At 58.5% G+C, this 23,411-nt stretch overlaps 2 protein-coding genes across 2 annotated transcripts; both read left to right on the top strand.

The window, feature by feature from the left end:
* Positions 1 to 3,943: 3,943 nt before the first annotated feature.
* Positions 3,944 to 9,381, top strand: KRT36 (keratin 36). The gene is made up of 7 exons (XM_028520153.2): positions 3,944 to 6,120; positions 6,796 to 6,878; positions 7,140 to 7,296; positions 7,821 to 7,982; positions 8,087 to 8,212; positions 8,392 to 8,612; positions 8,988 to 9,381. Exons 1-7 carry the CDS (start codon positions 5,671 to 5,673, stop codon positions 9,166 to 9,168), a joined length of 1,380 nt encoding a protein of 459 aa, XP_028375954.1. The 5' UTR covers positions 3,944 to 5,670; the 3' UTR covers positions 9,169 to 9,381.
* Positions 9,382 to 14,444: 5,063 nt separating this feature from the next.
* Positions 14,445 to 18,934, top strand: KRT35 (keratin 35). The gene is made up of 7 exons (XM_028520190.2): positions 14,445 to 15,488; positions 16,312 to 16,394; positions 16,588 to 16,744; positions 16,857 to 17,018; positions 17,309 to 17,434; positions 17,920 to 18,140; positions 18,428 to 18,934. The coding sequence occupies exons 1-7, from the start codon at positions 15,018 to 15,020 to the stop codon at positions 18,573 to 18,575; spliced, it is 1,368 nt and encodes a 455-aa protein (XP_028375991.1). The 5' UTR covers positions 14,445 to 15,017; the 3' UTR covers positions 18,576 to 18,934.
* Positions 18,935 to 23,411: the final 4,477 nt, after the last annotated feature.

Here is a 23,411-nt window from a genome sequence, read left to right as displayed (position 1 = left end):
GAATCCCAAAGCCCTGGGCAATTGCCAAGACTGTAGCCTGGGGGAGAGAAAACACCTTTGTATTATAGGGGAGATGAGAGTCCCAGGGCAACTCTGGCCTGGTAAAGGGGGTGTTTTGAGGCCTTCTCTGGGCAAGGTCAAGGCTCACGGGAACTCAGGACCATGCATGGAGCAGCATGTGGGAAGCTGGGTCCCTGGGGTGCCCTGCAGACCCCAGAGCCTGGGGAGGAACCCCTATTCAGAGCCATGGTCACTCGTCACTCTCCTGAGGCCTCTGGGCAGGGGCTCTGGGCTCTGTCGACAGAGTTGGGGCCGACCTCCTTGGTCACCTGCTGTGTGTCCAGACCGTCCTGAGTTCGGTGAGGCCTGGTGACAGCAGGAGGTTGGCAGAGGTTTGGGGCACAGGCTGGGGGCACAAGAAATGGAGCAGAAAGGGGCTTGCCAAGTCCTGCCTAGGAAGATCTGAGTCACCCCACTGGAGGCAGCTGCCATCAAGGTGGAATGTCACCGAGGCGGCCAGGACGAGCGTTAGGACAGCTCAGCACTGCCTGTGCCCCACTCGCTGGCCGTGAGGGCAAAAATGGCAGCCACTGGGAATAGGGAAGACAGGACAGAAAGGGGCGATTTTCCAAGAGAGTCCAGGTATACCTGTCCCCGAGACCAGCCAGTCTTGGTGACAGGCCAGGGAGGGAGAAAGGAACAGATGTGTCTCGTTTGCCGAGGCTCTCACTGAGGACTGCCAGCTAACATGCAAGCCGCCCGGTTAAATCGGAATCGCAAACAGACAATGAATCAGTTTTTAATGTAAGTGTGTCCCAGACATTGCCCGGATTTGTATTTGCTAAATCTGGCCACCCCAGCCGTAGCAGGACCGTGAACACTCCCGAGTCTCCCTCCACTGAAGCTGAGTAAGCGAGGCCTTCCTCCAGCTCTCGGACGAGTGAACTGGGTAGCTTAAAGTGTCTTCATTGAAGTTTTCACCCCCACAATGTCTCCCTCGACGTGGCGTACCTGTTGCTGCGTGTCTGTACTAGCACCCAACGTCAGTAGGCAGCTGTTGAGGCACAAGCTGTTGATGTGGTTATTTGACACAGAGTATAGAGAAACTGTGTTTTTCTGGGCGGGGCCGGGAATTTCAAGCACTTGCTTTGTCACTTGAACTAGTCGTTACAAGGAAAAAGCAGTGGCGCGTGTGTGAGGGAGTGAGACCAGTGTGGGTCTCCCCTTTCTGGGTGACTAGCTGGGTGGCGTCGGAAGGGGTTAAGACACGGGATCAGCATTTCTTGGATGCCTGTGAAGGGTGGGGAATTCTGCGGGACCTGTGTGCAGGGACATCCAAGGTGGGACAGGCAGCAGGAGCCACCTGGGAAGAGGAAGTATACGCCAGCAGGACACTAAGAGAGGTGGCCATGGACTTCCTGAATGACCTTAGTCCCCTTGGTGCCCAGTTGTAGGGGACCTGGCTGCTCCGTGGTCCACTGTCTGCTTCCTCCGATGCCTTTGGGGCAGTGTGGGGTGGTGGTGGCTGACACCCCCTGACCACAGCCCAGAGAAGCAGGTGAAGGGGCCCGCTGCTCAGAGAGCCCGTTTCCTCCTTGGGCTCGCCACGACAGGCTGTGCCTGGTGCCTTCCGCACTGGAGGGCCTGTTCAGAGCCAGGGAGAAGGAGATTCAGGTTTGATTTCTTGGCTCTTTGCCCATGGAGAACCTTGGCTTTAGATGGAAGCTCATTTAAGGATGGAGACTTCTTCTTACCAAAGAAGGAGCCACAAACTCAGTGGTTGACTTTGAACTTGGTGGCCTTCCACGGTGGGCTTGGGAAGAGCCAGGGCGTTTGCTGCTCCTGCAGCAGCACCTCCTTGAAGCCCGGGGTGAGTGGGCAGAGAGCGTCCTGTGGGCCCCGTGGCCCTGCAGCCAGCACCTGCACTTGAATGGGGTGGGAGAGGCGTGTGGAAGCTCGTAGAGTAAAGGCCAGAGGCCAGACAGAGTCCCGGCTGATGGTCCCTTCAGCCCTGGACATAGCCCCGGCCACCACTTCTTTCAGCAGCTGCCTTTCCTTGTGCAGCTGGGCTGGGCCTCTGAGTCAGCACCGCACGAAACCGGGGTGAGTGGTTCGTGTGCTGGAAACAGCATTGGGGGCTCAGGCTGTGTGGGCTCCAAGAACAGTGTTGCTCTCTGAAATCTGTGACATGAGTTCCTGTGTATCAAGCACATTTCAACATAGCTCCCACAGTCCTGCGAATGTGGTGCTATCATCTCCGTTCCCCTCTTGGGAGAGCCGAGGCTCAGCTGGATGCAGCAGCTTGAACTGAGGTCTCACTGAATCCAGGCCCAGGGCCCCTGCCGCCCGGCTCCTCATTCTCTGAGCCCCTTCTTCCGCAAAGCTGAGTCCTGGCTCAGGCAGCCAGAGATGTTATTTTTTAAAAAAGATTTTATTTATTTTTAGAGAGGGAAGGGAGGGGGAAAGAGAGAGAGAGAGAGAAACATCAATGTGTGGTTGCTGGGGGCCATGGCCTGCAACCCAGGCATGTGCCCTGACTGGGAATCGAACCTGCGATGCTTTGGTTCACCGGCCAGCACTCAGTCCACCTGGGTGCACGGGGATGCCTGCTCCAGGTGCTGATGACACCGAGCTTCTGAATGGGGTCTTCTGGGAGCAGCCTTGGGAGGTGGTCAACGTTGCCCCTGCCTACGGAGGACAGCCAGGGGGAGGCCCAGGCCAGTCTGCGCAGAAAGGAAAACCCCACTGTGTCCTGGAAAGGGACGTATTTCCTCTTTCTTCTGTGGCTCAGTGACAGAGAAGGGATGGCGACTGGGAGATGGTGAACGAGGCACAGACACACCTGGGTGACTTCCGGCTCTCTCCACAGGAAACTCGGGGCCCCAGATCCTATAGCGTCCAAGATGCGATGGCCGTAAGTGCGCCCTGTCCAGGCCCTTCGTGTTCAGACAGGACCCTGGGCCTCAGCATGGAGGTGGGTCACACGGAGACTTTGGGGCTGAGCTCGGACTGGAGTCCTGTTCCCTGACCCTTAGCCCAGTGTGGTTTTGATTAATGTTGGAAGCAATGGTCTCAGAAGAGGACCCTATTTTGACACAAAATCTGTTGAATGGGCAGCCAAACACGGAGCAGGTGGATTTTCTCCGGGGCTGGGTCACCATGAGGGGCGGGGCAGGCCGCCACCTGGTGCTGCCCTGGGGGGTGAGCGCTGGCTGTCTCCGCGGATACGGGTAGGGCCTCTGCTCCGCTCAGGCCCCCCTCACCCCACGATGGTCCACGCATCTGCGTGGAAAAGAACAGAGCAATTCTGTTCTCGTGGTCTGTCACCAGCCCATGAGGCCCCTGCCACACTCGCCTCCAACAAGTGGCCTTGGAGTCTGTGACGTTGAGAGCGGCAGGGGACCGAGAGCGACGGAAAGACCTGCTCTGTCCAGCTCGTCGCCTGCCCCGGGGCGGGGTGCGTGCCTCTCCTCGTCCCCGGGGAACACCTGCATGGACGCCCGCCCACGGGGGCCCTCCTGAGCAGAGTCTGAGACGGGAAAACAGCCAGAGCGGCTCAGGGTCTGCTTCGTGAGTCGCCCTGGGAGAAACCTAGAATCAGCTTCCGACACGGGATTCGCAGTGCAAGGGTTAAACACATGAGAACGCCAGTTTCAGCCAGAGACTCCGCCCAGAGAGGAGCTGTGCTGGGCTCTATCTACGTGGCAGAGGCTGCCTGCAGGGTAAGCCCGCTGTGTCACAAATGAGGTAAACCGAGGCACACTGAGCACCGAGAAGGCCCTGCAGTGACTATATGAGACTGCACTGTTGTCCTAGAAAACAAAGGGGGTGCTTAGAGGAGGCCCGGTGAGAGCCCCAGTCCCTGTCCTCACAGTCCAGTGGGTCTCTACTGAGGGCGGTGTGCCCCCCAGGGGATATTTGGCAATGCCTAGTGACGTTTCTGGTTGTCACCACTAGGGCAGGGGATCCTTACTGGCACCTGGTCGTAGAGTCAGGGGTGCTGCCAACATTTTACGATGCACAAGAAGCCCCCATAAGAGAACTATGTGGTCTGTTTGTCAATGGGGTCAAGGCTGTGAAACCCTGGGATGGCCCCGCCCAAGGCCCCAGCAGCCGAGCTGGGCAGAGGGGCCGTCAAGAAGCACTGTGGCCGGGGCAGCCGGGGCCCTGGCTCCCAGGAGGAGCTCACCAGGCCGCTCTCGGGCATCCTGTCCAGGCATCCACTGCACCGGGGGAGGTGCTGGGCACCTCCTGAGTAATTTCAGAGAGAAGCTTATAAAGCGTTTTAAGAGGTTGGTAAATTACAACTCCAGAAGCACATAAATGCCTCCATAAATTCCAGCCTTGCGAAGCAAGTCTGTGTGGGAGAGGAGGGACGGGTGGCCCACGCCTTGGGAGAGCCCGCGTGGGGAGCGTGGGGAGGCAGGGGCCCGCACTCACCTTTGCTCCTTAATTCTCAGGTTCTCCTGGCTTGCTTACCTGCCTGGTGGTGCTTTGTTTGTGCTTCTTATTCCTTTCCTACCCAAAGAGGCTTCATCGACCGTCTCTGTACGCAGTTCAGGGACTGGGGGGTGGGGCGGGCAGAGCAGGCTGTCTTGGGGTCCTGATTCTACCCTCCTAGGTTTGGAGAGCTGGGGGCCACAGAGAGGACTGCTCTCCAAAGCAGCCCCGTTTTCAGGCTCACTCCCATGATCCTTTGCTGGCCACAGCCGCAAAGGACCCATGGAGACTGTTTGCTCAGCCTAACCAACATCTCCATAGCACCCAGTGGTTTTCAAAACACTTTGACTCCTGACGTTTGATCAGTGTGAAGTAGGCGGGGCAGCTTGGCGATCTCCACGGACACGATGAAGACACGGAGGAGGCCAGACAGGTGGGGACGTGTTCCACAGGTCAGCAGCAGAGCGAGGCTTTGAACTTCGGTCTCCCGTCCCTAAATTCTGAGTGGTGGCACTTGACCTTGGTTGTGTGGGGCATGAGAATGTGGCATTTGGGGCCCGAGAGCTCCAGCTGCAGCTCCAGGCTGCTTTACTCACTGCCTGTTTACCCAAAGCGAGCCTTTATGTATTTATTTCCTAACCATTCTGAGCCTCCGTTTCCACCCTGGTAAGATGGAGACAATATTGGCCACTTTCCGGGACTGTCGTGAGGCGTAAATGAAATAACTCTACACATAATAGATGCTCCAGGAATGTTAGCTTGCTTTGCTCCTTTTTCACCATCCGTGGGGCCCGGACCCAGGGTGGCAGCTATGAGGGTGGGGGTCGGGGCTGATGGTGACAAATGGACAGATCAGGCTCCTTAAGGGAAGACTTGCCAGTAGGGCAGGAACCCCATGTCATCTGTGAGGCCACTCCCAGTTTATAGGATCTGGTGCAAAGTCTTTGAAGAGGCAATAAAATTCATATTCTGTCACGAAGAGGCAACAGTGGAGAGTCCTGACTTAGCAAACCCAATTGGACCATTTTTTTTTTTCTTTACAAGGCGGGGAATTCTAGATGGGCAGCAAAAATCGTGTTCTAATGAGATTAGCTTTCCCGGCTAGGAATTAGGCTTTCCCAAGAGTAACAGGACAACACCCCGCGAAGTGGGTATATAAGCACCCCGGAAAGGCCTGGAGAGCACAGCGCCCCAGCTCCTGGCTAAGCTGCGACCTTCCTTGCTGGCATCATGGCCACCCAGACCTGCTCCCCGATCTTCTCTTCTGGGTCCGTCAAGGGCCTCTGTGGCTCAGCGGCCGGCACTTCGCGGGTGTCCTCTGCCTGCTCCATGGGCTCCTGCCGGACTCCCAGTCTCGGGGGTGCCGCGGGGTCTGCCTCCTCCGCCAGGATGGGCTTCTCCAGCCCCGGGAGCTGCTCCTACCTGTCCTCTGGGTGCCAGCCCTCTGGCTTTGCTGGGAGTGGGGCCTGGTTCTGCGAGGGCTCCTTCAATGGCAGCGAGAAGGAGACCATGCAGTTCCTGAACGACCGCCTGGCCAACTACCTGGAGAAGGTGCGGCAGCTGGAGCGGGAGAACGCGGAGCTGGAGTGCCGCATCCGGGAGTGGTACGAGACCCAGATCCCGTACATCTGCCCGGACTACCAGTCCTACTTCAAGACCATCGAGGAGCTGCAGCAGAAGGTAACGGGGGCCTGGCCCCTGTCTAGTCAGGCAGCCCAGCCCCTGGAGGGGGCTGTCTCCCCTCAAGGAACTGCAGATGCAACTATAGCCCTGAGGAAATTCTCGTATCTTCCCCTTCGGGGTCTTGATGTCCTGGGGGCCCCAGACCTCTCTGGGCGGGTAACCTGCGGCCAGCCCTTCTGCCCCTTCCCTCGCTGTCTCAGCTACACGAAGGTCAATAACATGCATCGAGCCCCTACTGGACACAAGCGCTGCTGCGCCTGACACGCTCCTCTCCTTGGCTTACTTACTCCTCATCTCAGAGAGACGGGCATTCCTGGACCCATTTAACAGACGAGGAAGTTGGATTTTAGGGAGGCTCAGCCACTTGCCCAAGATTGCACGGCCTGCCGGTGCTGGATGCAGAACCCGACTCCAGCTCAGCCCGGTTCTCTCCAGTCACCCTAGTGCTTCCCACGGGGCCACTCTGGGAGCCTGATGTCAGGACCCATGGCGACTGACACCCCTCCTACAACTGACACTCCCTCCACACCTGGGCTCGGGGCTCAGGGTTGGAGATGCCGAAGGTGCCGGTGGCACTCACAGGCGTAGCCTCTGTGAGCTGGGCTACCCCATCCCAGCCACCCCTATGCTGCTAGGTCTTCTCTAGCTCACAGGGTACCCCTTGCTCCCCAGATCCTGATGACCAAGGCTGAGAATGCCAGGCTGATCCTGCAAATTGACAATGCCAAGCTGGCTACTGACGACTTTCGGACCAAGTGAGTAGACCTGGTTGGGGAGGTGTCTGTGCGGTTCCCTTGTTTCTGTCCCCTGCCCTTGGGAGCTGGGGAGGTGGCCATGGGGCCAGAGGAAGCTGCAGGTGGAAAATGCAGCATTGGCTCTGCATCCCTTCTGGGTCAAGGGAAAGGACCTCCATGCTGCTGACCCCAAATCAGCCACTGCAGCTGGATGGCAGGGCGGGGGGCCCTCCCTGTGCGTGGCCCCTCTGTCGCAGACTCGGCAGGATTCTGTGTGTGCAGGTACGAGACGGAGCTGGGCCTGCGGCAGCTGGTGGAGGCCGACACCAATGGCCTGCGCAGGATGCTGGACGAGCTGACCCTGTGCAGGGCCGACCTGGAGGCCCAGGTGGAGTCCCTCAAGGAGGAGCTGCTCTGCCTCAAGAAGAACCACGAGGAGGTAGGGCTGGTGCCATACAACCTCCCAGTGTTTCCCGTCCAGCAGGGAGTCTTGGGCGAGACCGTGGGACCACCACCTCCTCAGGAGCTCTAGCTGACATTGGTTTATGGCTTACTGGTGCCAGGAGCTATGTGACGCCCTTTGCACTTCATTTCACCCTCACAGCAATCCCAGCAGGGGTGTACTAATGACGAGCTTCATTCTACAGACAAGAAAACTGAGGCACAGAGAGGTTAAATCACTTGCCTGAGGTCACACAGATCCCACACTCCTGCCCACGACACTGAATCTCCATTTGAGCTGTAGTGCCTGCTAACTATTCCGTTCACCTGGCACTTGCGTCCTCCCCACCCCCCTGAGGAGGGAAGCACAGGTCCACAAGGAGACTGAGGCTCAGAGAGGTTCAGTGTCCTGTTTAATGTCACACAGCTGGCAACTGAGGGAGGCAGGTTTGCGTGCAGCTCACCTGCAGCCCCATCCAGCGCCCTTTGTGCACCTAACGCCTTCTTGTCTGCTGTCTGCAGGAAGTCGGCACACTCCGGTGCCAGCTCGGGGACCGGCTGAACGTGGAGGTGGACGCCGCGCCTCCAGTGGATCTCAACAAGGTCCTGGAGGAGATGCGGTGCCAGTACGAGGCCCTGGTGGAGAATAACCGCAGAGACGTGGAGGCCTGGTTCAACACCCAGGTGGGCTGGGGGCAGCCCAGCACGGCCAGCTCCTGGGGTGGGGTTGCCCTTGCCCGTCGCTTCCCGTGGTCTGACCGTGCTCTGGGCACTCTCCTGTTTCTCAGACCCAGGAGCTGAGCCAGCAGGTGGTATCCAGCTCCGAGCAGCTGCAGTGCTGCCAGACGGAGATCATCGAGCTGAGACGTAACGTCAACGCCCTGGAGATCGAGCTGCAGGCCCAGCACAGCATGGTGAGTGGCCACTGCCAGAGGGGCCGGCCACCGCCTGTGGCAGGCAGGCTCCCTGACCCTCCAGCCTCAGCACTTGGACCCCCACGGGGTGCGATCATGGGGATGTGCAGTATCCCAGGGCTGCGGGCTTCTGGGCGGGGTGCCCTCCCACGGGCAGCTCACCCTCTTTCCCGCGGCAGCGGAACTCCCTGGAGTCCACCCTGGCGGAGACCGAGGCCCGCTACGGCTCCCAGCTGGCCCAGATGCAGTGCCTGATCAGCAACGTGGAGAACCAGCTGGCGGAGATCCGCTGCGACCTGGAGCGGCAGAACCAGGAGTACCAGGTCCTCCTGGACGTCAAGGCCCGGCTGGAATCGGAGATCGCCACCTACCGCCGCCTGCTGGAGAGTGAGGACGGCAAGTGAGTGGCCGCGGCCCTGGGGAGCCAGGCTCCGGGAAAGGGCTCGTCACTCAGTGCCGTGCTGTGCTGGCGGTGTCAGCCCCGAAGTGGCTGTTACACAGGTGCAGGGGGACTGATCCACAGCCTCTCGAGACAGATTCCTTCCAGCCCTGGACTTCGGTCATTCACAGGGGGACAGGCCAGTCCAAACACCGTTTTAGCTGGGAGTCCCTAGTCCTCATCCCTGTAGCCCCTGGGGACGTGACAGGTGCAGTCTGAGGCCCTTGTCGTCACCCCCACCTGTCTCACATTCGGTCCCCTCAACCGTTTAACACGATGTCAGCGCGATGCCCTGGTGCCGCACGCACACAACCTGAAACGATCTCCTCTCCTCAGGCTTCCTGCCCACCCCTGCGCCACGGAATGCAAGCCCGCCGCTAGGGTTCCTTACACCTCGGGCATGACCTGCGGCCCGGCTCCCCAGGTCAGCAGCACCCAGATGCGCAGCGCCAAGGACGAGATCAGAGACGGGAAAGGCATGTCCTCCAGGGAGCACATGAAGTCCTGCCAGCTGTAGCCGGCCGCCCAGCCCGCCAGGGCGCGTGCACCTGGGCCCACAGGAAGGAGGACGCCCCTGTGGCCCCCAGCTCCCAACGACCCCGCTTCCCTAGAGGGGCTCCCCGCTGAGCAGGTTTTTCTACCAGAATACTTCTTACATTGTGTTTCTGAGCTTCACTGCTTTTATGCATGCAAAAGTAGCTTCCCCTGGAGAGTCACCCAATAAAGTGTTCTTCTGGCATAGCAAACGCGAGTCCGTCTGTTCTCACGTGGTCGGCGAGTGGGGGCGTTGGGGCAGCGGCTGCACTGAAGCCGTGGGTTTTGGTTCCGGCTCTGCCTTCTCGGGCTCCGGGGGATACGGAATGACGGGGTGACCAAACATATTTAGTAACGGGGGCACCTCAGGCCCTGCTCCACCAGATCAGACAGTGAGCCAGCCCCAGTGGGTGCCGGTCATAACCCACTGGCTTGGGGGCCGTGCCTGTGGACACCCACCTGGGGTGACCCCAGAAGAGGCAAGGGCTCCCAGGCCAGTCCTCCTCAGGGGCCCTGCCTGGATCTGGTGCTTCTGTCTCCCTGCCCTTCAGCTTCTCCCTCGTCCAGCTCTCTACCCCGCTCGCCCACCCTCACACCTGACCCTGGGGACAGTCCCGAAGAGGGGGTTCCAGGACCAGCGGGGCAAACCCCAGGCTGCCAGCCTGGGCCAACCACCTCAGGGAGGGGCGTCAGGGTGACCTGGGCCGAGGGATGAAGGTGGGAGGTGAAGCCATGTCCCCAACACTGGGAGCAAAGCGGAAGTGAAAGGGGTGGTGGGGACAGTGAAGTGGGGGAGGGGTCAGACGCGGAAGCTCACGAGGGGGCAGAGTTCAGAGTGCCCCGGATTCTAGGGGGGAAGCCGTGCCCCCCTGGGTATTGAGCCCAATTGTGCCAGGCCCTGCCCCCCTCTGGTCAGAGGGGCGTGGCCTGTGAGGAGTCCGAGTCCCTCATGCTTCTTGGCCTCCCACCTCCCTCATCAGTGGGGAACACAGGCCCAGGGAGGGCAGCAACTCCCCCGGGCCACACAGCGGTGAGGGCGGCAGGCCCTGGCTGAGCTACGCGGACTCCAACTCCGCTGGTCTTCCCAGCACGCAGGTTCCCAGCCCTCTCTGCGTGTCTGGCTCCGAGTCTGCGTCTGTCTCTTCTTTTTCTGCCTCTGGCGTCTTACGCGAGCCCTAGACCTCTGTGGGCAGGAGGCGGCCGTGACTGATGGCACCGGGAAGGTGGTGCTCAACCAGAGGCGCCGCAGGAACCTCTCGGATCTCAGGGGGAGGTGTGCACGGGCAGACGGGAGCACCCTGCGCTGAGCCTGGCCCTGCGCTCAGCAGCGGGCGCCCAGGCCTGTCACGTGCCCTCTCTGGTGTCAGCTGGCTCACCTGGGAAGTGGGGCTGCAGGAGGCTCAAGGGCACACAGCACCCAGGAAGTAGCCACGAGCATGTGTTAAATGAAGAGCTCCTTGGTGGCATGTGGAGAGTGGGACCCCCACCCCATGGGCCCGAGTTCTGTGCTTGGGTACCCAGGAGGGTGAGGGTGGGGCCTGTGCTGTCAGCCAGCATCACCTTTGGAGGTGGGTGCTGAAGCTGAAGGCCCGAGCCTCAGAGAGCCTGCTTGGCCTGGGGGCAGGAGGGGCCTTCCACCGGGTCTCACTCTCCTGCTGCCCTGCTCCTGCTCTGGGGCCTGCGGTCTGCAGTTCCTGGCTCGTGCCTGAGGCTCAGGCAGCTGGGCACGCAGAGTTGGTTGCCCCCATCTGGTTTGCTGGTACGTGGGAGCAGCCGGGGACCAGGGAATGGGCTGAGCCTTCTGTTGCGGCTGCAGCTCGAGCTGCCTGGGTACTGAGTCCGAGCAGGCGGATGGACCACATGGGGTTGTGACCTGATAGATGATCACACTGTCACCTCCTTGTACTGTGCAGGCTGTCTCTGCGTTCACTCTGCAGTTTACAGAGTGTGCACTCATGCACGCTCACAGGCGCCATATCTATGGAGCTTTGTCCAGCCTTCCATTACATTGTTTAGAGCACCTGTGTTGGTTAAGGAACCCCCCCCCCCCACACACACCTCTTCCTACTGTCAACCTCACACACACCCTCGACGGAGTTCCAGTTTAAATCACCAACCAGTGTGTGCTCCAGAACTGAACACGCGTGTGGACCAGCCATTAACATAGCGAGTGAGCAGCAGACTTCTATCAGCAGATGTGCACTGGATGCTCCATGTGTGGAAAACCCAGTGCTGAGGCAGGGGCTCCCTAGGGAGAGGCAGGCGAGGAGAAGCAGCTTGGCCAGATAGCAGAGAAGAGGCGCAGTTCCCATGGGGCCGGTGGTCCAGGTTTTCGGACCTCCCCACACATGACCCCATGGCACCAGGCTGGCAGGTGTGGGTGAGGGCAGGCTGCCAGGCCCTCGGGAGGGGCAGAGAGCATTGAGAGCTGGGACAGCCAGGGAAGGCTTAGGGGACAGTTAGAATCGACGGGCACCTTGATGGGCGGGCAGAAGCAGGAGGAAGGAGGGCAGAGGGTACTGAGAACATGGCCAGGTGTATCTGTGGGGTGTTCTGGGGACAGCACAGACCCCACCTGAGCAGAGTGCAAAGTCTTACCGGGAAAGTTCTCAGAATACTTGCCACTAATGTTAGTTCTTGCTGATGAGGAATTCTAGGTAATTATTTTGTTCTATTAGAAAGCATACTAAGAAAGGATGGAAATAGACCAGAACAATTTACAGGATAATTCATAGCTTTAAAAATATGACTTACATGTCTTATAAAATAATCTAAAAAACTCATCAAAAACTTGTAGCCGCGCCTTTCAGGCTGAGGTCTCCCTTCGGGCAGAATGGCTTTGGGCCGAGGGAACGAAAGGGGCTGATTAGGGCGAGCAGGTGCCGCGTGCCCACACGGAGACGCCTCATCTCCTCTTATCGCCGAGTCTCACTTTCCTCCTCTACGAGAGGGAGGGTGATAAGACTGACCTGGGAGGCATCTTTGTCTCTCCGTTCTCTACCCACATTGTCTTTCCTTCCGTCATCGTTCCCTCCCTTTCGGTCCTCCCTTCCTCTCGAAATCCTTTCTTTGCTTCCTTAGTACAATTCACGATGAGCAAATCATTCATTCATTCACTCATTCATTCATTCATTCATGCTGAGACACCTAGAAGCCCAGTACTGTGCTTGACACCGCAGAGGTTTCGAAAGCAGTACCAGGTCGGTCCTCGCCCCCAGGAACTCGCAGTCTTTCTGGGAGGACAGGGCTGAAACACGAGACAACCTGAGGGTGCCAGTGACTGGAGGGCCAACAGCTCAGCCACCAGTCTGTGCTGCGGGTGTCTGCAGCTGGCAGGGCACAACAGGGCTGAGCAGGGGGCAGGCTCCCGGAACATCCCAGGCCTGTTTATTCCCCTATTACACGGGGGCATGGGCAATGCCCTTCTCATGAGACGGTGGAAGGAGCGGGTGAGAGAATGCCTGGAGAGAGCTCAGCGTGGAGACTGGCAGGTGCTAAGGTGCTCGACCACAGATGGCTGGCGCCATCAGCCTTGTTATTGCCAGGGCTGTGTGGGGAGAGGAATCCCTCCCAGGGAGCACAGGTGCGGGGCCCTGCCTGGGAACCCGCGAGAACCCTGGGGCTGTATAAACAGACGGTGGCTTCCCGGCCTCCACGGCTCTAGATTCTCTGGGCTCTAGGGCGGCTGCAGGCGGCTGCGGGGCTTGGGTGGAGCCCTGGGCTCGCCTGGGCGGGAAGCACAGACACCCAGGGAGGGGCAGCCAGGTTCCCAGCTCAGCTGCCTCCTTGCGCCGGGCATGGGTTTCCAGGGAGGAAAGGCCGAGGCAGCCAACGGGGGGCAGAGATGCCGGTCACACCAGCCCCCCAGGCGTGGGAAGGGCACGGTGACTCACAGAAGCTCTGTATCTGAGGGCCCCCGACACATGCACCTGGCCTGTGGGGTGGCGGCCTGTGTGTTCAGAGACTCTTTGCACTCCCTAGTGACAGCTGTTTCATATCACCAGTGTGACTACAACAAGACTCCACCGGTGTGGGGACGAGCAGTCACAGCAGCCACCCTCACCGAGCTTGTACCACGGAATGGCTTGGGGCCATTCCAGGGGCTCCATGCTCACGCAACCCTCAGAGCAGCCCTAGGGAGCAGGCACTGTTATCCTCTTCCCAGTTACGGAGGCGGAGAAGGGAGAGGAGGATGAGGAGGAAGGAAAGGAGGAGAAGGAGGAGGGAGAGGAGGAGGAGAGAGAGAAGTTTAGCCACACAGCCCCTACGTGGTGGGGCTGGGATTCAAACCCACAGAGGTCGCAGGTAACCACGATGCTGTGCTCCCTCTCCTGGGACGCCAGGGGCTGCTGGCCATCCCCTTGGGGAGTCTTCCCCATCCCGTCCTTTCCTTTCTCCACGGAGCCCTACCCCCTCTGCAGCCCAGGACGGGAGTGGGCAGCGGCGGTGGAGGCTGGCAGTGTAGTGGACAGGGCCAAGCTAGACTCGGGTTGGCATCTTGGTTCTGCCTGTCCCTGGGTGGTGGTCTTGGCTGCCTCAGCTTTGAGATGGGGAAAACAAGCGCGGGCTCCCAGGGCAACGTGAGGATTAAATGTGAGACTGTCACGGGAAAGCGCTGAGCGCCCGCCTGGAAGGCCGCTGGCCTGCAGCTCACAGTCCTCCTCCTGACGGAGCAGATAATAATAGTACGTGTCCCTGGAAGAGTAAGCGGGACCCCAGCCCACAGGGCCGAACAGAAGGCAGAGCCCGCTGGCCTACCTGGTGAGACCCCCTCCGCAGCCACGCCTGCCCCTGGCTCAGCGCTCAGCCCCTCTTCCAGGCCCCACTTGCTCGGTGGGTTGGGTTTTCTGGGACCATATCCCGCCCTTGTCAAGCTTTCTCGGCACGAGTCCCGGTAACTCCTGTGGCAGAGCTAAAACCCTGAAGGCCAGGCTCTCTGCGCCTTCTGAGGAGGCCGGGGAGCCAAGAACACTCCCCCTGGCCCCCGACAGCTAGAAGGAAAGGCGTCTCCACCTCTCAGCCAGGGCCTGGGAAGACAGGCCTTCCTATCCGTGGAGGCGCCCGAGGGCCGGTCCCCAGGGAGCCGAGCTCCCGTCACTTTGGCTGGAGCTGAGGCTGCATGACCGGAGCTCGGACCTCCTGACCAGGGAGGCGGTGGATGTGGCCATGGAGGCTGAGCTGGGCCCAGGGCGACCACAGGGACCATCTGCCCCCCCCCCCCCCCCCCCGGGCCTGAGGGGTTTCCAGGGACATGAAGCTTTCGGCACTGAATCCAGAACAATCCTGGGGAAACCGTAATAGTTGGTTACCACAGCCCAAAAGGGCTCTGGGCCTCTGTGTCTCCTTGGGCTGGAGGGCCCGCTTTCCCTGCAACAACCAGACCTATTCTTCCAACCCAGAGGCCTCCCCTGCTCCCCGGGGCCCATAAAAGAAGACAATGCTGGAGAAAGTCAAGGCCGTGGCGGGACGCCCACGCCGCCTCTTCAGAGGAGGCTGAGGGCTGGGCCCTGATCACAGGCCGCTTTGAAGGGCTGGCGGAGACTCGGTTTTCCCAGCAACACGGGGCGGCGGAGACGTGTCCGCATAGCCGCCAGTCCAACGGGGCTCCTTTTTTACGAGGCCGGGAAGTGTCCACGGGAAGCTAAATAACAGGTTAACGAGGAGGTATCATAGAAAGTGGTATTAACTTTACGAGGAGAAAGCGCTTTGTCTGGCGAAGGCCGACGCCCACTGGGGCAGGGATATAAACCCGTGTGAGGAGCCGCGCCTCTGCATCGGGTGGGGGGTAGCCGGCCTTGAAGGTCTGTCCCTTGTGTCCTGGCTGCTCAGGTCATGGCTTCCAAATGCCTCAAGGCCAGCTTTTCTTCAGGGTCTCTCAAGGGCCCGGGAGGGGGCTATGGGGGCTCCGCACGTGTGTCCACTGTGTACTCCGGCAGCTCTTGCAGGCTCCCGGGCCTCCCCCGGGGGGCCCGGAGCTTTTCCACGTGCTCCGCGGGGCTGGGCAGGAGCAGCCGCAGGGCCGCCAGCTGCCTCCCCGCTCTCTGGCTCCCATCCGGAGGCTTTGCCGCCAGCTACAGTGTCAGTGGGGGCTGGTTTGGGGAGGGCCTCCTCACCGGCAGTGAGAAGGAGACCATGCAGTTCCTAAACGACCGCCTGGCCAGCTACCTGGAGAAGGTGCGGCAGCTGGAGCAGGAGAACGCCAGCCTGGAGAGCCGTATCCGCGAGTGGTGTGAGCAGCAGGAGCCCTACCTGTGCCCTGACTACCAGTCCTACTTCCGGACCATCGAGGAGCTGCAGAAGAAGGTGAGGGGATTTGAGTGGCGTCGGCTGCTCAGCCCACCTGCACTGGGCTGGAAGCCAGGATGCCTGTGGCGGTGGCCCTGCTCCCAGGGGGCACTGAGGGGTCACAGGGCATGTTTACCCTGTGGCCTTGTTTGCTGCTCCTCCCAGTAATCTTATGAGGGAGGCATCGCCAGCCCATTTAACGGATGAGAACACTGAGGCACAGGCTGGTTCAGTGACTTGTTTAAAGTGGTCCAGCTGGCAGAGTGCGGAGCCAGAACACGAACATAGGCTCTGTGAACTAATTGATTGTGTCACCTTTGGTACCGTAGCCCGACTCTTCTCCGCCCACTCCCTCCTCTTCCTTCAAGGTAAGGGGATTGACTTTGATGAGTTTGGTGCAGGTCAGGTTTCCTATACTTAGTCCAGGAAAGGAAAAGCCTGTCTGAAGTTTCCTTCTTGCCCAGCCCCCACCCCCTAAAGGTCTCAGCTGCCTGCTGAGAAGGGCCGTTTATGACCAAGGAATCGCAAAGCACGCCCTTGGTAATGACCTGCCCAGACACCCCAGTGGCCGGGGCAGAAGGAAGACAAGAGGAAGCCACCGCGCCGGGTCTTTCCCGCAGCGTCTCCGCACCCCCCTCCCCCCACTCTGTTTCAGGTTCAGGTCACAGATGCGCTGGGAGGGACCCAGGCAGCAGGCCCAGAAGTCCTCGTGGAGGCTCAGCTGCCCAGAGCCCAGGGACGGACGGGCGCTGCCCTTTGTCCAAAGGGAGCATCCAGCTCGGGGGGGCCCCCCACCCTCAGACCGTCCTTTCCTTCTCTGAAGTCACTTTCCCTCCTCCAGACTCTGTGCACCAAGGCGGAGAACGCCCGGCTGGTGGTCGAGATCGACAACGCCAAGCTGGCCGCGGACGATTTCAGGACCAAGTGAGTGTCCTGCTTGCCTCTTGGTTGGGGTCTGGCGGAGCCGGACACCGTCGGTGTCTAGACTCAGGGTTTTGGCTTCATCAAGTCCCTGAGGCATCCGGGTGGGCACACAGCACCGGGCCCGTCTGGGGTGGGATCTGACTCTGATACACAAAGGACGTGTGGCTTCAAGGGCCCTGTATGTGCCTGCCAGGTATGAGATGGAGGTATCCATGCGGCAGCTGGTGGAGTCGGACATGAACAGCCTGCGCAGGATCCTGGATGATCTGACCCTGTGCAAGTCCGACCTGGAGGCCCAGGTGGAGTCCCTGAAGGAGGAGCTGCTCTGCCTCAAGAAGAACCACGAGGAGGTGAGTGAGTGCGGGGCAGGAGGTGAGCCCAGGGAGTAGGTAGGTGTGGGGGAGGAGGGCGAATGAGGCAGCCGGCTGGGAAAGTTGGTGCTGACCCCGGTCTGTGCCCCAGGAAGTGAACACGCTGCGCTGCCAGCTTGGGGACCGGCTCAACGTCGAGGTGGACGCTGCCCCGCCCGTTGACCTCAATCGCGTCCTGGAGGAGATGAGGTGCCAGTATGAGACCTTGGTGGAGAATAACCGCCGGGATGCCGAAGATTGGTTCAACACCCAGGTGGGCACCTGGGGACGGTCCGTGCAACGGAGACATGCCGCGGGCCACGCAGGAGCCAGCTTGCAGCCCTGGGTCAGGCAACCTGTGTTTGAGTCCCAACTCCGTTTCGACCTTACCAGTCATCATGGGCAGGTTGCTGTCCTCTAAGCCACAAAGCCCTCGAGTGTAAAATGAATGGTTCGGGTGATCTGGAAGGTCCTTCTGGGCTCAGGGCCCTGAGTGGCCTCTGTCAGACCTCTGATGCTGTGTCCTCAGTCGTCCTGACCAGGGCCTGGGTGTGTACGTTTCAGACGGAGGAGCTGAACCAGCAGGTGGTGTCCAGCTCGGAGCAGCTGCAGACCTGCCAGGCGCAGATCATCGAGCTGAGACGCACGGTCAACGCCCTGGAGATCGAGCTGCAGGCCCAGCACAGCATGGTGAGTCCCGAGGCTGCTGGGGACCAGGCTTAGCTGCACACGAGACCCCCGACTTCCATGTTCTGACCACACACGCAGGCCCTAGCGGTTCCAGTTCTCGAGCACCCAAGGTTTTCTGTACAGAGAAGATGGAATGAGGGCCCAGCCCCCATTCACAAATGCCCCAGCGGTGAAAGACAGGAGGCCTGCAGCAACCGGCATGTCTGGGCAGCTGCTCCCGTATTTGTGGGAGCAGACTCTTTCTGAGTTATTCAGAGACATTATCCATAGACTTACACTCTCGAGACCAAGATGACTACGGGGGCCAGTTGGTGCCTCTCAAGCGAGAAGTCTGACTGTGGTTTATTCTCGATGAAAGTGATTCTCCGAGCTTCTGCTCTTGCATTCTGAGGCTACACGGAGACTCAGATGGATGAGGTGCATCTTCCTTGCTCCTCTTCCGATCTCCAAACTCCTTCTTCTCTATGCAATCCTTGCTTTTACAGAGAGATGCTTTGGAATCCACCCTGGCAGAGACCGAGGCCCGTTACAGCGCCCAGCTGACCCAGATGCAGTGCATGATCACCAACGTGGAGAACCAGCTGGCGGAGATCAGGAGTGACCTGGAGCGGCAGAACCAGGAGTACCAGGTGCTGCTGGACGTGCGGGCCCGGCTGGAGGGCGAGATCGCCACGTACCGGGGCCTGCTGGAGAGCGAGGACTGCAAGTGAGTGTCATGGCACCCTCCCATCTCCTGGGTGCAATCTGCAAGGTTCTGGGAGGCAGCACAGGGCCTGGGAAGAGCCCAGCATTGGGCGTCAGGAGCCTTGGGTTTTAGTTCTGGTCTTATTACAAATTCAGCACATGACCCTGGCAAGTCCTCTGTCTCCCGGGCCTCTTGTTTTCCTTTTGGTGAAACGAGGGGGGCAGGACTAAACGGTTTTTAAGGCGATCTGAGTTATTAAAAACAGCAACTGGAGAAACATACTGATCGGATCTTTTTCTTTCCCGTAGGCTCCCCTGTAACCCATGTGCTCCTGAGCCCTCGCCCTCCAAGGCGTGCCTCCCCTGTCTCCCTGCAGCCTCCTGTGGCCCCGGCGCAGCCCGTGCCACCTGCAGCCCCCGCCCCCTCTGTGCGCCCTGCCCAGGAGGCCGGTTCTGAGAGGGACTGGCCCAGAAAGTCAAGGCCATTGTCTCTAGGGCTTGGACTTGGCCACTCCTGAACCCTAACCCTAAAGCCCGACCCCTTCTCTTTGTGCAGAGCCCAGGGCCTGGCCCCGAGGGGCCTCACGGCAAACACAGGCCACACAGTTTCTCAGACCCTGTCACTTAGGCCGGCCGCACCTGACGGCTGCCGCTCCTCATCATTTCAAAGGGGGCCGGGGCCTCTGTTCTCAGGCTGCCTCTTGGGCCAAGGGTTCCTTCTGGGTGCTGTCTCAGGGGGTTCTGAAACACAGTGGAGGGCTTCGGAACAATAAAGCGCATTTGCTCTGGCTCGCAATGCCTAAGCAGCACCGTTCAGGATTGTCGGTGTGTGTCTCTGCTGGGCGAGACGGTGACCCCTGGGCAGATGAATGGGGGATGTTTGACCACGTGTGATGCTGGGGACGACGGGGTCCCTACGCTCCTTTCCGGGGTGGGTAGAGCGGCCTGCAGTGGGGCTTTTGCTAAGCTTTCCTGATGAAGACCTTTGTCCAAGGGTCCCAAATGGTGGCAGAGGTTACCAAGCCCCTCCTGCCATTCAGTATACACGGTCACCCCGGGGTCCTGCAGTATGGATACCCCTGGGGCCAGCGCAATGGGAAGCACCCTGGGGCCACATTATTAGCTCATGTCTGTGGCTCTCAAGGAGCAGCCTCGTGAAGTCCCACACCAGCGTGCTTTTAGGGGTGTGTTTACACCAACCCCACTCTTCCATGGCAGCCCTTTGCACTCAGCCTCCCCGTCCGGCGACCCCCCTGAAACCCACACTCCATCAGAAGCGGGAGACACGAGAGTGAGCCGGCCGTCATGACGTCCACTCACAACCCTGAGACACTTGTCCTGAGGAGGCTCATCACGTGCTGGTGTGCCCTCGACACCTGATAAGGCACAGGGGCTTTTGGGTACCAAGGCATCACAGCATAAAAGTGGGGGCTCCCCCACATCTTGACCCAAAGGCTCTCACTTGTGTCCAGAATGTTCCCTTCACCCCAACCCACCCTCAACAGACAATGGCAAACACCAAGTTCCGATGGGAAATGCAGAAAGATGACGGTGAGACTTTCTGAAATGGGAAGGAAGGCAGGTTGCCCCCAGATGGCCATGGGCTCTTTCTAAGATGCCAAGAACACGTGCTAAGGAGCCTTGTTGGTGCTGAGAGTCGTAACCACATCCAGAGTGGAAAACAGATTGGGGGAGGTGCTAGGGAACCCTAGGACCCCACTTCTTAGGGGTGCCCAGTGTAGTTCGCCCTGATTCAGCATTGGAATCCTTCCCTTTCCAGCCCGCTGTGAAAGGAGGCCTGGGGCTTTGGCTTCTCCCAGCCCTCTCCTTCCTGCCGCTCAGTATCACCTCTGCCTTGGGCTCGTTGGAACACCTTGGCCAGTTCAGCCGAGGCCCAGACACCCAAAGAGGGTGCTGGTCTTGGGATCATGCAGTTCATTCAACATACCCCCCCGCTGAGCACCTTCCCGGCCAGTCGGCGTGTTAGGTGCCTGGGACAGGACTGACCCTCGTCAGACGGGGGCCTGGGGATGGGACAGGGAGGAGCCCGCTCCCTGCCTCTTTTCCTCCCTAACTCAGTGATGGAAGGAGGCCAGCCAGAGGGGGCCAGGGCGTTAGAATGGTGAACGTGGGCTCCTGACACGGGTTGGACTGGCCCGAGCTCACTGCTTGGCTCCACCCACTGCCTGGGAGACCCTCAGTGGGGGCGGGGCTCAGTTCCGTCATCATAGACGAGAACGTGGCTTTGACTATGCTGTCAGGTACCCGCCTCCCCGCCCCCTGGCTACGCCAGGCTCATGCTGAGCGTTTGAAAACTGGTCAGTGTGTGGAGTCGCTATTCTAGCTGGACGCCTGGATGCTCTGGCAGTGGGGATCCATCTCTGCCTGCTTAGGTTTCATGTCTGAGGTCTCCTCCCAAGCGCCAACGTCCAGGGCACACCAGGCCAGCCAACGTGAATCAGTAGTTACATGACTTTTTAGCTAATTCTGACTCAGAGCAAAGCCAGTGGGAGAAGCCACAGCCAGCAACGGTAATGCACACTCTGTATAACACAGGGGCCTGGCTCACTGTTTTACACAAGCCACACTCTTCCTCTTTACTGTATTCCTTGTTGTATAAGCCTCTTCCAAATCCACGCTAACGCCCTCCAAGATGGAGCTAGCCAGGCCCTGCCTTGAATGACTATCTATGTTATTTGCTTGTGCTTTTGAACAGTAAAGCTGTTTGCATTTGGCCAGAGGTCCTCAGCCCTGGCTGCACATTGGAAAGACCTGGAGAGCTTTAAAGTACACAGATGACTGGTCTGAAATCCTGAAATCCTGACTTCAATTGGCCTGGTGTTGGGGCTTTTAAAAGCTCCCCACGTGGTTCCAAGGTGCAGCCAGGGTTGAGGGTGCTTTCAGCAAGATGGTTGGGAGTTTGGGGGCTCAGGGCAGCTCTGGCGGAGACCTTTGTACGACCTGCTCACGTTGTACTTTGGGCTATTTTTGGTCCTGGCTTCCCCACCCCTCCTTCCATTTCAAACATCTGTATTACGTTTTTAATTGCAGCTATCATATATTTAATTCCAAAGAGCTATATTTTTATTTTCTGTTACTCTTTTATAACACCTGGTTCTTGTTTCAAGGATGTAACTGCTATACTTATCTCCGAGGTTATAAAAAATATACGCATAAGCCCTGGCTGGTGCAGCTCAGTGGACTGAGCGCAGGCTTCGAACCAAAGTGTCGCAGGTTCGATTCCCAGTCAGGGTGCATGCCTGGGTTGCAGGCCATGACCCCCAACAACCGCACATTGATGTTTCTCTCTCTCTCTCTATCTCCCTCCCTTCCCTCTCTAAAAATAAATAAATAAAATCTTAAAAATATGAAAAAAATATGCGCATATATATCTTAACAGGTCATTTTAGAGTCTGCATTACTTTTGTTCCCCCCTAAATTCCTCTTCATTGTTTTGTTTGTTTGCTTGTTTTGTCTCTGTTCTTAATGTCAGAAAACTTCCAATGTCTGGTGATTCTTCTGCTTTTATTTAATGACCAGGCACTAAATAGAAACCGATGGAAGTTTCCACGTGTATGAGCACGTTGGCAAACTGACTGTTTGGGTGGTTAGAACTACCTAAATTCAGTCTTCACAGGTCTTTTCTGTGGGGTCATTCTGTTTTTCCAAACAGTGGGAAGAAGGGGGCCGTCTGGGGCCGGAACCTGACACGCATCCTATCTGCCCTTTGTTTGTTTAAATGGGTCCTTCATCCTGGACCTCTTTGGCCCCAAACGCTCACTGGTATTTCTTTCTTGTTTCCCCCCACCCCCCATGTTCTTGGCTTTATCTGCATCACTTTCCCTTCTAAGCCTCCCATTTTTCTATTAAATGCATGTGTTCGATAGTTTGCCTTGGCCTCAGAGACGCTGGGGTACAGTGGAAAGTCCTTGGGTTCAGACAGACCTGGGTGCACCCTCTCGCCCTGGAGCGACCTTTCCCGGCCCCCACTTCTTCCCTGTGAAACATGCCCAGCTCGGGCATGTTGGCTGGGACCCTGCTCTGCTGCGGCTTTGAACACTCCGCTCTCCTTTACTGTGCATAGTGGGCTTTGCTGCCAGATGTCTTGGGGACCATGGGGTGGGACTGCGTCCCCGCGCACAGCCTCTTAGCATCTTCCTGGTGCCTGTCCTCCCAGCCCCTGCCCCCCTGGCCTCTCACCGCTTCCTGCCATGACTGTCCTGGGAACTTCAAACTCTCCTCCTCTCTCTCCCTCTCCTGCCTTCCCAGCCAACATCAAAGTACTTGGGGGCCCATCTTTTACCCCCAAAACTCCTGAATGTGTTTTTTCAAGTAAAGCTTTTAATTTTTTCTGCAAGAGGAATTCTGGTGGCAGGTGTTAAGATACACATCTCCTTATACTCCAGCTGTTCTCAAAGCTGCCTGGAGGCCCTGTTAGACACAGGTGGCTGGGCCCCACCCTCAGGGTTTCTGCCTCCGCTGGTCTGGGGTGAACTTGAGAAACTGTGTTTCCAACACGTTCCCAAGGGATGTTGATGCTGTCGCTCTGGAGACCACACTTTGAAAACCATTGCCGCCCTTTATTATAATACTAATTACCTTCTAGTTTTTTAAGGTGGGTTAAAGAGGCAAATGAATGCCAAGCACCCAGCATAGTGCCGGGCACCTGTATGCATTCCATAAGTGTTGGTTACGATTCGGAAGCCTGGTCTGATGAGCCTCACTCCTTCCGCGCAGCTGGGATTGCCTCCACACCTCTTCCCACCTGATTCCACTGTCGTCCCTAAACAGTTAACCCAGACAAAGGGACTGGGAATCACACGGAGAGGTAGTTCAATCTAACCCTTTCAGTTTGCATGAGGCCCAGAGAGGTAGAACGGCTTCCCCAAGGTCACACAGGAAAGTAGAAGGTAACATCTCTACCTTGACTTTTCTGAAGCAATAGAAACAGTACATGCAAAACAAGACAAGTGCTTATATTCCAACATTACGCTGAGAAGATGAATAAGTAAGATGTGTCTGTACAACACACACATTAAACATGCAGCGTGTGAGCCGGCAAGCATTGCAGGCAAGGACCGAAAACCACCGGTCTTGCCCGTCGCTTTCTTGAGGAATGCCCAAGGCTTCTGTAATTGGGGTCACCTGCTCCCGATCTCCTGGCTTAGCTCGTCCAGGGCTGCAAAGTGTCACCTCTCCAGGGGGCTGCTTCGCACCGCCTCCGTCCTCTGAGTCCCGCAGAAGTGGGCCCTCCCTGACCCCCACTGCGAACAGTGCAGGTAGAGTCTGTCCC

The sequence above is a fragment of the Phyllostomus discolor genome, chromosome 8 (genome assembly GCF_004126475.2).
Source record: "Phyllostomus discolor isolate MPI-MPIP mPhyDis1 chromosome 8, mPhyDis1.pri.v3, whole genome shotgun sequence".
Taxonomy (NCBI): Eukaryota; Metazoa; Chordata; class Mammalia; order Chiroptera; family Phyllostomidae; genus Phyllostomus; species Phyllostomus discolor.
This window is presented reverse-complemented; position numbering and strand designations above follow the sequence as displayed.

Coding starts and splice junctions, on each gene's coding strand:
- KRT36 (XM_028520153.2), top strand. CDS start 5,671: ATGGCCACCCAGACCTGCTCCCCGATCTTCTCTTCTGGGTCCGTCAAG. Junction 6,879..7,139: donor ACTGACGACTTTCGGACCAA/GTGAGTAGACCT, acceptor CTGTGTGTGCAG/GTACGAGACGGAGCTGGGCC. Junction 8,613..8,987: donor CTGGAGAGTGAGGACGGCAA/GTGAGTGGCCGC, acceptor TCCTCTCCTCAG/GCTTCCTGCCCACCCCTGCG.
- KRT35 (XM_028520190.2), top strand. CDS start 15,018: ATGGCTTCCAAATGCCTCAAGGCCAGCTTTTCTTCAGGGTCTCTCAAG. Junction 17,019..17,308: donor AAGATTGGTTCAACACCCAG/GTGGGCACCTGG, acceptor TGTACGTTTCAG/ACGGAGGAGCTGAACCAGCA. Junction 17,435..17,919: donor TGCAGGCCCAGCACAGCATG/GTGAGTCCCGAG, acceptor TTGCTTTTACAG/AGAGATGCTTTGGAATCCAC.